Raw genomic sequence first — 16251 nt, 5'->3', positions numbered from 1 at the left:
CGAGACCCCTATCTCTACTAAAAATACAAAAAAGTAGCCGGACCCCTGTGGTCCCAGCTACGTGGGAGGCTGATGTGAGGGGATCCCTTTAGCCAGGGAGGCGGAGGCTGCAGTGAGCTGAGATCGCACCTCTGCACTCCAGCCTGGGCAACAGAGTGAGACCCTGTCTCAAAAAAACAAAAACAACAAAAAACACCAAACCTGGGCAAATACTGCCCTAAACCAAGTGTTGTCATCTCTGGGGAGTTTGGAGGTTTTGTTTCTGAATTAACCATAGAGGTGTTTTCCATGTTTACTGTTTGCAAGTTGGTAAATGGAAAATGAAACCATTAGTTCATGTGAAGGCTTTAGCGCATTTTTTTTTTTTTTTAACAGTTTCACTCTTGTTGCCCAGGCTGGAGCGCAATGGCGCGATCTCGGCTCACCGCAACCTCCACCTACCAGGTTCAAGCGATTCTCCTGCCTCAACCTTCCCAAGTAGCTGGGATTACAGGCATGCGCCACCAAACCTGGCTAATTTTGTATTTTTAGTAGAGACGGGGTTTCTCTGTGTGGATCAGGCTGCTCTCAAACTCCCGACCTCAGGTGATCCGCCCACCTCGGCCTCCCAAAGTGCTGGGATTACAGGAGTGAGCCACGGCATTCGACCAGCTTTAGTGCATCTTGTGAAGGATCTGGAATGCTCGATATTTAGGTGTTTCCAGGGTGTTGGGTGGGGGTGGGGATGACAGTGCCTTTGAGACCCTGCCCACCCCCTTCTGCTTTTCCCCGTCTTTCGGCCATTCTGTTTTGTTTCTTCTGCTCACTCTGGGGCATGCCTGGGGAAAAGGAAACCGAAACTTGGCCACCGGAGCAGGCTCGCGCGGCAACGCCCCCTGACGTGTGTGGCTCAGGCTTATAACAGGGCTGGCTGCTGCCTGCAGGAGCCGGCAGTTGAGAGGCAGCGAACTCATCTTTGCCAGTACAGGAGCTCGTGCCGCGTCCCACAGCCCACAGCCATGGTAAGGGAGATGTCACAGGTGTGTGTGTGTTGAGTGGGGGGGGCCTCTGTGCCAGTCAATTTTTGTCTCCCTCCCCCAGCCCGTGGCCCACAGCCCACAGCCATGGTAAGGGAGATGTCACAGGTGGGGGCTCGGGGGGGGGGGGGCAGGCCTCTGTGCCAGTCAATTTTCATCTCCCTCCCCCAGCCAAGGTCTCCCAGGGTTGCAGGGAGAGCAGAGCTGCTTAGAGCTCGGCCAGGTTCTAAGTGTGCTCCTGAAAGCAGGTCACCCGAGATCCTCAGGGTGGGCACAGAGGGGCACCCTAGCAGGTAAAGGGAGGCCACGGATGGCTGTGGGCAGCTGGCCTTCTAGTAATGACCCCTCAGTGCCTTCTGTGCCTGGGGTCCCTGCTGATGGGATGTAGAGGACAAACAGGAGGAAGCACTGTCCCTGGGCACAGGAGCTCGCCCAGCAGCCAGGGCCTTGTGTGTCGTGGGCCTGGGACTGGTGCGGCAGCCTCTGAGCCTGTGTAATGTCTGCAGAGCTGGGACCTGAAGGTGAAGATGCTGGGGGGCAACGAGTTCCAGGTGTCCCTGAGCAACTCCATGTCGGTGTCAGAGCTGAAGGCAAAGATCGCCCAGAAGATCGGCGTGCACGCCTTCCAGCAGCGTCTGGCTGTCCACCCCAGCGGCGCCACCCTGCAGGACAGGGTTCCCCTTGCCAACCAGGGCCTGGGCCCCGGCAGCACGGTCCTGCTGGTGGTGGACAAGTGCGATGAACCTCTGAGCATCCTGGTGAGGAACGACAAGGGCCGGAGCAGCACCTACGAGGTACAGCTGACGCAGACTGTGGCCCACCTGAAGCAGCAAGTGAGCCAGCAGGAGGGTGTGCAGGACGACCTGTTCTGGCTGACCTTCGAGGGGAAGCCCCTGGAGAATCAGCTCCCGCTGGGGGAGTACGGCCTCAAGCCCCTGAGCACCGTGTTCATGAATCTGCGCCTGCGGGGAGGCGGCACAGAGCCTGGCGGGCAGAGCTAAGGGCCTCCACCAGCATTCGAGCAAGATCAAGGGCTGGAAATAAATGTTGTAAAGAGAAATGGCTGCCTCTGTGTCTGCACGTGACCCTCCTCCAGCTTCCGCCTCAGACCCCTAGTGAAGTGGCGGGAGGAGTCAGGAGGGAGATCCCAGGGTCCATCCTGGTGACCAGGCCTGGTTGCCAAGTGAAAGGATAAGGGTTTGCAGTTACAGCCTCGAGGGATCAAAATACGGAGCTTCCTCCCTACCAAACTGAAGTAAGACAGCTCTCCCCACCCTTTGGGAAATTAACTTCTAGGGAAAGAAAAAGAGACACAGTTGCTGGAGCCCATCCTGCCCGTCCTCCATCTGGGACAGGAGACAGCTTAGGCAGGGACCAGCCTGCTCAAATCAAAAGGCTACGGGGGAGGCTCCCAGTGGGCCCCTGGAAGCGGTGAGGGGTGAGTCCTTGGGGCCTGCCCAGTGGGCTGTGAGGCAGGCTCTCCATAGGAACTGGGGGCTGGGGGCCTCAGCTGTCCCTAGCCCAGCCTGCACAGCCTGCTCCACCTGCCTGGGCTGGGCAAGGGAGGGATAGAGACAGGTCCTGAGTGCTCACATCACCACTGGGGCCAGCTGTAGAAGACCGCCTGGGTGGCTAAGCACATCCCCTCAAGGCTCTGCATGAATGAGGGGCCGTGGCCAGCAGTGGGGGCGCCTGGAGTTGAGGCTGACACCATCCAGGAAGAAGAGCTTGTCCCAGGTTGGGGGCACCCAATTCAGTACAAGCTACACCCGTCCCCCAACGGTGCACCCTTCTCTAGCTCTCCTACTCCAATTTGCTAAATGAGTCTCCCAGAAGCCAACTGTTGGCCAGGATGCAGCAAGGATGGGGCATGCATGCCGGCTGGGACGCAGCGAGGATGGGGCATGGAGGGACACGCAGAGTCCAGACTCTGGGCACTTGGACCTCAGCTTTCAGAGCCCTCTGGAGGATCCAGCTGGAGACGCAGAGTGCCCCCTCATCTGTGGGGGTCCATATCCAGGTGGGGAGATCCCGGTCTGGCTGCACCAGGACCACTGTGTGCCCACATGTGCCCAGCAGGGGCTGTCCTGGCTCCAGCCTTGTGTCTGGGTCCCACCTCACCCCTGTGACACAATGGGTGAGTGAAGCACTGAGCCAGGGGCCTCTCCTGAACTCCCAACGGGGGCAGAGCAGGGCGGGGCCTCCCTCATGGCTTCTGGTCCAGAAATCCATAGCTAGCTTGGGGTGAGGGGGGGCACCACAGGCCCAGTCCTTTTTATTTATTTTTTTTTAAATTTTTTTTTTTTTGAGATGGAGTCTCACTCTGTCGCCCAGGCTGGAGTGCAGTGGCGCCATCTCGGCTCACTGGAAGCTCCGCCTCCCGAGTTCACGCCATTCTCCTGCCTCAGCCTCCAGAGTAGCTGGGACTACAGGCGCCCGCCACAAGGGCCGACTAATTTTTTTGCATTTGTAGTAGAGACGGGGTTTCACTGTGTTAGCCAGGATGGTCTCGATCTCCTGACCTCGTGATCCGCCTGTCTCGGCCTCCCAAAGCGCTGGGATTACAGGTGTGAGCCCGGCGCCTGTCTTTTTTTTTTTTTTTTTTTGAGATAGAGTCTCGCTCTGTTGCTCAAGCTGGAGTGCAGTGGCGCGATCTCGGCTCACCGCAACTTCTGCCTCCCGAGTTCAAGTGAGTCTCCTGCCTCAGCCTCCTGAGTAGTTGGGATTACTGGTGCCTGCCACCATGCCCAGCTAACTTTTTTTTGTATTTTTAGTACAGACAGTGTTTCACTCTATTGGCCAGGCTGGTCTCGAATTCCTGACCTCCTGATCCGTCCGCTTTGGCCTTCCAAAGTGCTAGGAGTACAAGTGTGAGCCCCTGTACCCGGCCTAATTTTTGTATTTTTAGTAGAGATGGGGTTTCATCATGTTGGCCAGGCTGGTCTTGAACTCCTGACCTCAAGTGATCTACCCACCTCAGCCTCCCAAAGTGATGGGATTACAGGCGTGAGCCACCGCGCCCGGTCCCTCGGCTAATTTTTTTTTTTTTTTTTTTTGAGACAGTCTTGCTCTGTCATCTGGGCTGGAGTGCAGTGGCACCATCTCAGCTCACTGCGACCTCTGCCTCCTGGGTTCAAGCAATTCTCCTGCCTCAGCCTCCCAAGTAGCTGGGACTACAGGTGTGCGCCACCACACCGGCCAATTTTTGTATTTTTAGTGGAGACGGGGTTTCACCATGTTGGCCAGGCTGGTCTCAAACTCCTGACCTCACATGATCCACCTGCCTCGGCCTTCCAAAATGCTGGGATTGCAGGCGTGAGTCACCACGCTCGGCCTAGTCACAGTTCTGAGGGGACAAAGAGGGCCTCCGCTCCCTCCTCTCAATCTTCAGCTAGGCCAGGCTCTCACTTGGGCCCTCCAGTCCTCAGTTTCCCCCTGCACCCAGCCAGGCCAAGCTGCAGAGGCGTCCGGCCCGGAGCTGGGAGGGGGCGTGGCGGGACCAGCGCTTGCAGCCTCGGGACGGAAGGGGGCGCGCGCCTCCCCGCGGCGGGGCCTGGGGGCGGGACTGGAATGGGCGGGGCCGCGGGCCATGCTGGCCAATCAGCGCCCGCCCTGGCGCCGGGACCTGCCCCCTCGCTGCAGCCCCGGGGGTCCTGGCCGGGCCGAGCCTCCGTGTCCGGCCCCGCGCGGGAGGGGCGCAGCCTGCGGGGCGGTATCGGGCCCGGGTCTGGGGACCCTCCCGGCGGCCTGTAAGCACCGCCGCCCGGCTCGGCGCCGCCCGGAACCCCTCGGCAGTCCCGTCACGTCTCCTCCAGATTAGGCATTAACTCGGGTGCAGCCGCACTTCCGGGGGGCCGCGGCGGGGGAGGGGCGCCTGCGGGATCCAGACCCCCCCTTCCCTCCCCGCCCCTCCCGGGCCGCCCCCTCCGCGCCCCACCGCCGCGCGGGGCGCCGCGTCACGGGGCTTTGTTCGCGGCCGGCGCGGGTCGCAGGGCTCCGGGCGGGCCGGGGAGGGAGGGGGAGGGAGGGGGAGGAGGAGGGCGCGGGGAGGGGTGGGGGCGGGGAGGAGGGAGGGGGAGGGGCGCCGCCGGGGCCCCGCCCCCGCCCGCCCGCCCTCCCGCGCTCCGCCGCCTCCGGAGCCGCGTCCCGTCCTGTCCAGTCCCGTCCCCGGCGCGGCCCGCGCGCTCCTCCGCCGCCTCTCGCCTGCGCCATGGCCGGCCCGTCCCGCCCGGGCCCGCTGCGGCCGCTGCTGCTGCTGGTGGTGGCCGCGTGCGTCCTGCCCGGAGCCGGCGGGACGTGCCCGGAGCGCGCGCTGGAGCGGCGCGAGGAGGAGGCGAACGTGGTGCTCACGGGGACGGTGGAGGAGATCCTCAACGTGGACCCGGTGCAGCACACGTACTCCTGCAAGGTGCGCCCACCCTGACCCCGGCCTCCCCTCGCGACGCCGGCCGCCCCGCCGGGACCCCCGCCCCAGGCCGTGGGAACCAGCCCCGGTCGCTCCGCAGCCCCCGCTCCGGCTCCCTTGGCGACCGCCAAGCCCCGGGAGGGGGGGGTCGCCGGGTCCCGGGAAACTCGCGGGCGCCGGGGAAAGTTGCTGCGCCGCCGCCGTCCTCCGCCCGCCGCCCCCTCCCTCCTCGGGGAGACAAGTGCACCTCGCCCCGCGACTGCGGCTGCCTCACGCCCTCCCCACCGGCCAAGGAGAAGGAGAGGGGCCTGGGGCGAGGGGCCTTTGCCCGGGCGGGGAGCGGGGGCTGGGCCTGGGGTCCGCTTGTCCCCCTCCCCAGAGGCCTTTCCCAGGGCTAGAGGGGGTGGTCAGGAGAGAGAAAGGGGCTCACAGCCTGAGCTCCCCAACCAGGAGCCAGGTGGGGGGTGCCGCAGTGGCGAGGGGGGGGCGTGCAGGAGCAGAGAAGTGGGCGGGGCCGTTGCCTGGCCTCGAGTGCTTGGGGGGCAGGGCCGGTGCCCCATCGCGCTCCTGCGGGAACCGGGGCTCCCCAGCCCGGGGAGGGGAAGTTTGCCCGGCTTCTCCTTCAGGTGCTTGTGGGAGCCCCCGGGGTAGGTACGCCGGGCCCCCCACAATCTTCTGGTAAGGGCTCGGGGAACCCAGACCCGGCTCCCCTGTACCCCCCAAACCACCTCCTGGGACCAGAAATCGGCTCGTTTCCCCTCCATGGAGGTGGAGAAGGTGGCAGCTTCTTTCAGACTGGCCGGTGCGGGCTACAGCTGGGCTCCCCCGCCGGCCCCGTCTCCTCCACAGCGGCCAGGGCACTTTGCCAGGTCCCTGCAGGATTTTCCCGACTTCCTCCCCGCTGCTCCTGGGTGTGGCTGGGGTGGGGGAAGGCGATGAAAGCCACCAGGCCCTCCGCGGGCCTGGGTCATCTGCCTCCTGGAGCCTGCTGTTGGGGGGCGTGGAGGAGGTCTGCCTAGGCAACTGGAGGGGGTCCCTGCGGATGCTGCAGTCCTGAGGCTCCCAGCAGGGGCTGCGCAGTGGACAGGCCAACCATTGTCTCTCCCCCCATCCGGCAGCCCCAGCCCCCCAGATCTCCTGAGGAAGGGGCTTCTTCTCCCGGCTTTGTTCTCAGGGGAGTGCGTGGGTCCCTGACCCTGTGAGGGCCACCAGGTCGGCTGTAGGTTTTACCGCAGGCAGCCATCAGAGCAGCTGCCCTCAGGGCCCCAGGAGCTGAGAAGGTGGAGGGTGGGGCACCCTGCGCTGCCCAAACTTGATTTCGTGGTTCACGGGCTGCCCTGACTGCACAGACTGTAGGAGTCCTAGGAAGGGGCATCTCAGCCCAGCCGCAGGGCTGCAAGGAGCCAAGCAGGCCCCTTACCCTGAAGCCCCGTCCCCCTTCTCCACTGCCCAAGCTTGCCAGGAGGAGGGCCCTGAGCAGTGGGCCAGTGGGGAGAGGATGGGAACGTGGAAGGCAGGCACCCCAAGCCAGGTGGGCCCCCTTCCCAAATTCAGCCTTAACTGATAGGGACGTTATTGGAGCTGGGGTGGCTGAAAAGGGTGACTTGGGGGAGGGAACATGTTTACAGGTGATGCATCTCTGAGCGTTCCTGCACGGGCCGTGGTGGCCGGCGTGTGCTTCCCCCGGCTTCCGCCCAGCGGTCTGACCCAGAGGTCTCCCCACATCTCTGCCCAGGGCTTGAGTCTGCTGTGGACATTTGTCCTGAGCAGCTAAAGCCCCCAGTCTAGCCCCTTCGCCAGGAGAGGACTAATGACACCCTACCCCCATGTCCACCCCAGGTTCGGGTCTGGCGGTACTTGAAGGGCAAAGAGCTGGTGGCCCGGGAGAGCCTGCTGGACGGCGGCAACAAGGTGGTGATCAGTGGCTTCGGAGACCCCCTCATCTGTGACAACCAGGTGTCCACTGGGGACACCAGGATCTTCTTTGTGAACCCTGCACCCCCATACCTGTGGCCAGCCCACAAGAACGAGCTGATGCTCAACTCCAGCCTCATGCGGATCACTCTGCGAAACCTGGAGGAGGTGGAGTTCTGTGTGGAAGGTGCGTGGTGGGGGGCTCACGTTGGGGCCGCTGGGGGTCAGGGCAGCGGCCAAGGTGGACAGGTTGCAGGGGTCGCTGTGAGGGGCCCTTTCGTGCTCTGCTGGGGGCTGCAGCACACGGTGTCTTGTAGACTGACCTGTGGTCTGACTGTGTCCCACCTTATTCTCTGCTTGCCCCTCCCCGGCTCTCCAGCTGCGTCTCCAAGCCCTCACATTAGACATCTTTGGCCCTTGAAAAGATGGGCCAAAGGCAAGTCCCAGCCCTGCAAACGGATGGCCTCCTGCCTCCTCCCCGCCTCCCAGCTCTCCACACTTCCTCCTGGAGGCCCCTTCTAGAGAGAAGCTGGACAGGTGAATGTCCCCAGCTGTTTCAGCGCCTGTGTTGGCCCAGACCTCCGTCTAGATGGGCCCACAAATCCAGCACCCCTTGCCGTGGGGGTCAGGCGGGAGGGCGAGGCTGTGCGGTGAAGGTTTCTGCGGATTTGGAGGGTGTGTGATTTGCCATCGAGAGTTCTGGCTGTTCCCATGGCTCTGCCGAATGGCCGAGGAGTGGCCCTCCCTGACCCCAGCCTGGTGGGGGCAGAAGTCCCATGACAGCCCCCCCAGGACAAATCCCAGTTGGGGACTGAGATTGTTGGCTGGGGAATGTGGCAGGGAAAATATAGGAGGTCCCCGTCGCCCCCACATCCTGTCTGCTCCCTCATGGCTGCCTGGGAAGGGATGTGTCGGTGGGGGGTCCGGAGAATGCTTCCTCCCCAAGGCAACGGCAAGGGTCCTGACTTCCTGTCTCTTCGATTTGCTCCGTTGGCCAGCAGGAAAGCGCAGGAAACTGCTGCCCTGACGCTAGCCTGGCTCTTGAGGGGTCCTTGTAGGGTTCTAGACTGTCCACTGCTCTTGCCTTCTGGGAGCTGTGCAGGGGGAGGGGCGGCACCCAAAATAGGGAGTGCTGCGGCCTCTTCCCCAGCCTGTGGTCAGTGGCCCCCAAGCTGCCTTCAGGGTCCAGGCCGCAATGGAGCACAGAGGAGGGTCCCCTGGGTCCTCCACTGGAAGGACACGATAACCTTGGCCCTCCTCTGGGCACTTGTGGTCTGGGAAAAAGATGGGGCATTGTGAAGTCAGGATAGGCTGTCGGGAGCTGAGGAGGGGCTGCAGAAGGAGGTTAGGGCGAGGACAGGTTCCTATCCAGGGAATCATTAACCCCACAGCCAGGCGGGTCTAGCCTGAGGGTCCATGACTTAGTAACCGAGGACTTGCTGTAAGGTCAGAGGGCATGTGGCAGGAGAGTCACCCTGGCAGAACGAGGCTCTGCGTCTTAGCAAAGCAGCTCTACGCATGCCAGGCCCTGGCTCTGGAGCGAGTGCCCAGGCTGAGCAGAGCCTAGCGCAGGGAGGAGGGTCCGTGGGGAGCCCCTGCCAGGAGGGTGTGGCTTAGCCCAGCTGTGCACAGTCACGCTCAGGGACAAGCTCCAGGTGGGGAGCCTGGGACCCATAGCCAGTATGCAGTTTGGGGAGCACCTGGGAGGGGCTGTGGCCACCGAACCCCCCTGGGGTGGGGCTGGCCAGGGGAGGGTGGGCCAGGGAAGAATGTCATGGGAGGGGCCTTGCAGATGAGCCAGGGGCCGAAGGGAGCCTCAGGAGGGAAGCAGCATGAGGAGTGGGGTCCACTGGAAGGTGCCGGGGAGCCCAGGAGCTTCCAGTGGGACATGTGGGGCTCTGCTTTGGAAACAGACCAGGGATATCTCGGGGGGCTGGGAGCACTGGTGCCAGGACAGGGTAAATGCCTCCCAGAAGCCCTGGGTGACCCCTGAGGGACAAGGTCCCTGGAGCTGACCTGGCTGGAGAAGGGACAATCCTGTGTACCTACCCCTCTCCTCACACTGGGTGGGGTGGGAGCTGGGTCCACCTCCTGTTCTGTAGGAGATAAGGGTATTGAACCCCACCGTGAGCCCTCTGGTAGCCAAGGCCTCACCCTAGTGAGGGGGATGGATGGAGGGGGCTTGAGGCTAGCTGACCTCTCCCTGTCAGACTCTGACCCCACCTCCCGGGGCACAGGATGATGTCTGGGCAGTCCCTAGTCTTCGGAAGCTACCCGAGACCACTGGGTCCCACCTTTTATGGGGAACCCCATGCTGGGGTCAAAGGTCCCTCCACGCTCCCCGGGTAGGGGAGGGCACGTCCTCTCAGGCCACGCCCCTCACCACCCCTGCCTGGACACCGCCTGAGGTGCACCTGCTGCTGGACCACACCTGGACTCAGGTCTACTGAGGACTTCTTTCCTCAGTTTCTCACCTGGCCCTGCTGCTGGGTCTTTCTGGCCCTGCCCAGCCGAGGCCCCTCCCCCAGTCGACAGCCCTCAGGAAAGGCTCCTCCCCCCTTCTCTGCCTAGGGAGCCACATTCCTGGCATAACTAAGACAGGTATGTGTCCCTCCCTCTGCGCCACCTTTGGGCGGGGGAGGCCCATGCTCCCTCCAGAAGGAGTCCCCCGCCCCTGCTTTGTCAGGGAAGTGGCCTGGCCTCCGCAGTGCTAGCTGCCCAAGGCTGGTGGCTGAGCAGGCGACTCCTCCGGCCCTTGCCACCCTGTCCTGTCTGGGCACTGCCCATGCCCTCCCACCCACCTCACGAAGGCTGGTCCTAGAGCCTCCCTGAAGCCCCCAGGATGGACTCCTGGCTGAGGGCCGGCCAGGCCGCCTGGGGCCCATCCCTCCCTGCTAGGAGCCAGGAACAGAGAAAGGAAGTGTTGTCTGCCCCTGCCGGGGCCTGGCACAGGGACAGGGCAGGGGGCCAGGGTCGGAGTGAGCCTGGCGCCTTCCCAGCCCAGCCCTGCCCAGCTCTGAAGCGCGGGGTCCCGGCGGCCTAGTCCTGGCCCTGCCTGTATTCCGGCCTGCGCGCCCTCCCTTCCTCTCTGCCTGGCCAGCTGTCTAGGCCTCAGGACGGCAGTCCTAGGGGAAGCCCAGAGTCCCACGGCCCCGGGGGCAACATCGGTGCTGGGGTTGAGGGGCCCAGCAGCCCCAGACCAGGCTCCCCTCAGTGTGGGGCAGTCGAGGAGATGGGGGAGGTTTCTGGGGTGCAGGAGGACCTCCCATAGGGCTGGGCCCAGCCCCCTCTCCTGCCCAGGGCTCAGCTCCTGCCCCCAACTCCTCTGCCTTTCTCCCTCGGAGTGGGGAAGGGGCTTCTCTGTTCCTGCCACCCTCTCCTGCCCCTTCCTGACTCCAGGTTCTCATCCTGCCCCCTGGTTCCCCCACCCCCACCCCATGAGCCCCTCTCGGGCCCTCCCCCAGGCAGGTCTGGGCCTGAGGCTGCTGCCCCAATCTCCCTCCTGCAGCTGGGAGGGGTCTGCCGGGTGGGAGGGCCCACCTCTGTCCCTCCCGACTCACCTCTGTCCCTCCCCACTCACCCCTGCCCCTCCCCACTCACCCCTGCCCCTCCCCACTCACCTCTGTCTCTCCCCACCCAGGGGCTCCTGGTAGGAAGTTGGGGCCCCACCTCTGTCTCTCGTAGAGCTGGGAGGGGGGTCTGCCAGGTGAAGGGCCCACCTCTGTCCCTCCCAACCCAGGGGCTCCTGGTGGGAAGTCGGGGCTCGGTGCTTCCCTCCTGCGTGAATGGACTTGTCCTGTCTCCGACTTCACCTGGGCTTGCCCCTGCCTTGGCCTGGGGGGGCTTTGCTGGCTGAAACCAAAGGGAGCAAGGTGGTGGGAGGGGTAGAGGAATTGGGCCGGTCAGTTCTGTGGAGGTGACCTCTTTGAGAGGGCCGGGCTGAGCTGGTGGAAAGAACTGTTGGCTTTTTCCAGACCCCACCCCACCCCCTCACTCCCCACCCAGAGAACAGCCCTGGCTCCATTGTTTCTGCAGACTGGAGAGGGCTCCCTCCCACACTAGCCGCTCTGGTGGGGCCTCTGTGGGTGGCGGTGGGGATGGTACCTGCTGCAGCCTCCAGGCCGAGGTCGGGGAGAAGGAGGTTAGGGCGAGGACAGGTTCCTGTCCCTGCAAGATCAGGAGAGGGAATCATTAACCCCACAGCCGGCAGAAGGCAGGTTGGAGCTGCTCTAGAGAGGGGTGCCCGTGCCTCGGGGCCACAGGTCTGGCCTGAGGTCATTCCAGCCAGGCCCGTGCAGCTTCCTTCCTGAAGGGTTGACTCTGGCCCCCATCACTACAGGGGAGTGGAAAACAACTGCAGAAGCAGATGCCCCACCCCCAGGGCTTTGCTTCCACCTGTGGGACCCCAGTCCACAGCCCCACCAGCGGCCTGGGTGGGGCAGGAACGGACCCCTCCCTGCAGTCCTAGTTCTGGCACCCCCTCCCCACTTGTACTGGGCTCCCCAGGGCCCCCCGAGGCCCAGCTGGGCTGGGGCTGCAGATGTAAACACCATGGTGGCCCGCCCACCTGAGGATGGACACCCCGGGGTCCCAGGAGGTACCTGCCCCTCACAGATAAGAAAGAGGAAGCGCGGGGCTGAGTGTCGCGCCACGGACAGTCGGCCGCTGGAGGAGGAGGCTCAGTGCCCGAGCACCTCCTGCCTATGGGGGGCTGCACTGGTGCTCGGAGCAGTCCTGTGTGCCCCCCAGGCTGTGGCAAGATTGTGGCTGGGATCTAGGGGATGAGGCAGTTCTCTACTGGAGCCTCCAGCACAGAGGGAAGCTCCCCAGAAGGGGCCTCTCCCCCCAGCGCAGATCCTGGGAACTTCCTCTGAGGAAGGCCCCCTGCCAGGGGCAGCTCACAGCGGGACCTGGGAAAGGGAGATGGCCCCTCCCAGCCCCCTCCTCCTGCAGTCCCCCCACGGAGCAGAGGCGTGGGAGAAGGGGCGCGCTCTGTCCTACAGGCAGCCGGCTGCTTCCAGCTGTGTGGCCTGCGTGTGTGCACGTGTTTGTGTGTTTGTACACGCGTGTGTGTGCACGTGCCTGCAGCCTCAGATGTACCAGCCTGTGCACTTCAGAATTCTGGCTGGAGCCTCTGCTAGTGGGCCATCATTCTTGCCACCCTGTGTCCCTGGGCTCAGCCCGGGCCGGTGCTGCAGGTGTGGGGCTGGTGGTGGGTGACCCTGGCCTGTCCTGGGGGCCTTGGGAGCTGGGCTCTGCCTCTGTCATTGTGCACGTGTCTTGCCTCAGCTTGCTGTTGGTTGTCCAGTCTCCTGCCCTCCGCTCGCTGCGTCCAGCGGGCTGCCCCGTGTCTGGCAAAGGGCCCGGGACCTTCTGCAGGTGCTGCCTCTGAGATGACCAGTGTGGTTTCTGAAGGTTTGAGAGGAAGGGGCATGCTGGGTCCCTTGGGGTTGCAGTGAGGACAGGAGAGGGTCCTGGGTCACAGTCCCCTCACATGTCTGCTGAACCTCGAGGCTGACACAGATGCCCACCCCTGCCAAGATGGGGCTCTGTCTGGGGGCGGCAGGGCAGTCTGGGACTCAGACCAGGCATGGTCAAGTCGGGAGGGGGGCTCTGTCGCTGACCTGAGCCTCCCTGCCCTGCCCCTTGGCAGCCCACCTTGGCCACCTCGCACTGGGCCCTAGGAGAAGCCCCTGTGTGTCCGCAGGTGGGAGGCTCCCATGCACCCCCTGCTGGAGAAGCGCAAACACAAACACCCGGCCGACGGCGGCCCTGGCGACGATGGCTGGTGGGGAGGGGCTGTGCCCCCTTCTCTTCCCAGAGGAGGGTGGGGCGTGAGCAGGGCTCACCTTGGCCTTCACTGATTTGATCATCAGTACCTTCCCCATTCACACACTCACTGTTGGCACCTCCACAGGGCTTCCCAAGGAAGCCAGGAGTCAGCTGTGCATTGAGGGGTGAAGGTCTGTGCAGGGAACGGTGGGAGAAAGAGGCTGTGGACACGGGCAGGAGAGAGGTCTGGGACGCAGTCGTCAGCTGCCATGACCCCACAGCTGAGAGCAAGCTGATTCCTGCCTCGGAGCTGCCGTCTCCCCTGCTGGCTCCCCCGCACCTGGCTGGCGGCACCTGTGAGCACTGACCACTCCATGCCAGCTCTGTTTTCCTTGGTTAGAGTTGGGGGCACTAAGCGCTCGCGTGTGCGTGCATGTGCGGTGTGTGGGCCGACAGCACCCATACTCAGCCCAGCCTTTCCAAAGGAACTGAGCCCCAGCCCCTCTGGGGCCTGCCAATTGCCAGAGAGCCCCAGTGCTCCACCCTCTCCAGGCCCCAACCCTCACCTTCTGAGGGCAGGATAAGTACCTGCGGGTGCCCAACCAGAGTGTGCCTGTATCCACGCAGGAACGTGTGGGGTGTGTGGGGAACATGCCTTCCCATACAAATGGGTGGGGGTTGAGGGTCAAAATTAATGTTGCACAAAGATGTGGGATGCCCAGTATCTATTTGGGTAGGTAGGGGCACATTAGTGTCTACACAGGCGGCGGCGGGGAGGTCATCAGTGTCTATGCAGGCAGGTGGGGGGGTCATCAGTGTCTATACAGGACATCCAGTATCTATGCAGGCAGATTGGGGATTCAGTTCATGCAGGCAGACTGGGGACCAGCGTCTGCAGGCAGGTGGAATACCAGTGTTCATGCAGGCAGGTGGGGGGGGTCATCAAAGTTCATGCAGGCAGGTGGGAGACATTAGTGTCTATGGCAGGTGGACATCCAGCAGTTCATGCAGGCAGGTGGCTGGTCATCAGTGCACGCGAGGCAGGTGGGGGACGCCAGTGTCTTGCAGGCAGGTGGGGACGCCAGTGTCCATGCAGGCAGGTGGGGGACGCCCAGTGTTCACATGGCAGGGACGCCCAGTGCCATGCAGGCAGGTGGGGCCATCAGCACCATGCAGGTGGGGGGATGCCCAGTATCTATGCAGGCAGGTGGAGGGATGCCCAGTGTCTATGCAGGCAGGTGGGGGGCCATCAGTGTCTATGCAGGCAGGTGGGGGGACATCCAGTGTCTATGCAGGCAGGTGGGGGGCCATCAGTGTCTATGCAGGGAGGTGGGGGGATGCCCAGTATCTATGCAGGCAGGTGGGGGGATGCCCAGTGTCTATGCAGGCAGGTGGGGACATCCGGCCAGTGTCTATATGCAGGCAGAGTGGGGGTACATCAGTGTCTATGCAGGAGGTAGAGGATGCCCAGTATCTATGCAGGCAGGTGGAGGATACCCAGTGTCTATGCAGGTACAGGGGAGCCATCCAGTGTCTATGCAGGCAGGTGAGGACATCTAGTGTCTATACAGGCAGGTGAGGGAGGTCATCAGTGTCTATGCAGAGAGGGGAGGTGAGAGGATGCCCAGTATCTATACTTTAGGCAGGTGGAGAGGGATGCCCAGTGTCATATGCAGGCGGTGGGGACATCAATTGTCAGGCGGTGAGGGGACATCGGTGTCTGCCAGGCAGGTGAGGGACATCCAGTGTCTATGCGAAGCAGGCTGGGGGAGGCCATCAGTGTCTATACAGACAGGTGAAATTCAGTGTCTATGCAGGCCTTGGCAGGTGGGGGACGCCCAGTGTCCTATGCGAGCAGGTGGGGGAGCCCGTCAGTGTGTGTCTATGCAGGCGAGTGGGGGCCATCCCGAGTGTCTGCACACCTTGAGCGATCAGAGGCCATCAGTGTCTATGCAGGCAGGTGGGGGACATCCAGGTAATCATATGCTCTTTGAGGCCAGGTGGGGGACATCCACTATCTATGCAGGTGGGGGGGGAAGGGGGACATCCCATGTCTATGCGGGCAGGTGCGGGGGGAGGACTGAGGCTGGGGCTGGAGACGGCAGTGGGGCTGAACAGGGGGCTGAGGGGGGTCAGGGAGCGGGTGTGGTGCTGGGCAGGCCTGGAATACCCGTTGTGTGGCCGTGTGTGTGTGCAGTGCATGGTGCTGTGAGTGTGAGCTCAGGGACCAGGGGGCTCATGCCTGCCTCTTTCCCGAACATGAGCCTGCGTGGGCTGGTCAGAGCTGAATGATTTTGTCTGAAGATCCCAAAATAGCTCATGTCGCCTGAGCTCCCCTCCCTGGCTGGGCCTGGGGCCTCAATGGCCCTTTGTCTTTCTGAAGGCATCTGGGCCTCTGTGGGGGGCTCAGACACTGACTGGGGCTGGGTGGAGCCAGGCCGCCTGCCTGGTTCCCCTTCCCCCTGAGCCAGCCCAAGGGGCCCTAAGCCTCATTCCAGTGTTGGCCTGGGCCAGCCAGGCCCCCCCATGTGACTTTCAGCTTGTTGGGCCCCCTTTGCTGGCAGATCCCAGGGTCTCTGTGTGGGGGCAAACTTCCCAGGCAGTCTTTGAGGCCCCCTCTGCCAGCCTGTACCTGGGGCTCCCCCATCCCTCCCACATCCTGGTACCTGCATGTCCTCCTCCTGCAGAGCCCACCAAGAGATCCCATGGCTGAAGGTGGTGGCAGCAGGCGGTCTGGCGCGTGACCTGGTAGCACGGCCTGGGTTTGACCCTGGCACTGCCCCTGGGACTCTGAGCTGGGAGGTGAGAAATGGGGAATGTGTGTGAACCAGCTGCCTCTGCACAAGTCCTGTGCTGGGTTTTCTCATCCCTGGGCCACACCCTGTGCTGGGGAGATAAAAAGTCAGATCCTGCCCAGGGCACCCACAGTCAGCGCTGCTGGGACACTGTCAGCCTGGTGTGGACAGTGCCAAGGTCCAGCGGGGTGGGGGGGGTCGGGGTAGGAGCTCCCCTGAGGAGAGGGTGAGGCCAGCAGGGGTGCGTCTCCAAGTGGTTCCTTTGACAGCTGCTCTGGATGGGACGTGGCTTGCGGTGGGTGAGACCCCTTGGCTGAGTGGATTTTCCTGCAAGGTTTCATTGGAACAC

General features: G+C 63.3%; 2 protein-coding genes across 8 annotated transcripts in view; both read left to right on the top strand.

The window, feature by feature from the left end:
- The first annotated feature begins 572 nt into the window (after window positions 1-572).
- Window positions 573-2076, top strand: ISG15 (ISG15 ubiquitin like modifier). 3 transcript variants are annotated; one of them, XM_021933437.2, is made up of 2 exons: window positions 573-1019; window positions 1523-2076. In XM_021933437.2, the coding sequence occupies exons 1-2, from the start codon at window positions 999-1001 to the stop codon at window positions 2015-2017; spliced, it is 516 nt and encodes a 171-aa protein (XP_021789129.1). In that variant the 5' UTR covers window positions 573-998; the 3' UTR covers window positions 2018-2076. The 3 variants fall into 3 exon arrangements, with proteins under 3 accessions (XP_021789129.1, XP_003918909.1, XP_031519322.1); XM_003918860.5 differs by having other exon boundaries at window positions 583-1001; XM_031663462.1 differs by lacking the exon at window positions 573-1019 and adding an exon at window positions 1093-1106.
- A 3102-nt stretch (window positions 2077-5178) lies between these two features.
- The window catches only part of AGRN (agrin), a 34629-nt gene continuing 23556 nt past the window's right edge, over window positions 5179-16251 (top strand). For 4 of the 5 annotated variants that reach the window (XM_031663437.1, XM_031663435.1, XM_031663436.1 and 1 more), the window contains exons 1-2: window positions 5179-5424; window positions 7261-7522. In XM_031663437.1, coding sequence (XP_031519297.1) covers window positions 5227-5424; window positions 7261-7522 — 460 coding nt within the window. In that variant the 5' untranslated portion in view covers window positions 5179-5226. Of the gene's footprint in view, window positions 5425-7260; window positions 7523-15820; window positions 15910-16251 lie in introns of those variants that run through there. The other variant, XM_031663446.1, reaches the window with a different exon arrangement.

Source organism: Papio anubis, chromosome 1, assembly GCF_008728515.1.
Source record: "Papio anubis isolate 15944 chromosome 1, Panubis1.0, whole genome shotgun sequence".
NCBI lineage: Eukaryota > Metazoa > Chordata > Mammalia > Primates > Cercopithecidae > Papio > Papio anubis.
Note: the sequence above shows the minus strand (reverse complement) of the source record. Positions and strands in the feature narration are given on the sequence as shown.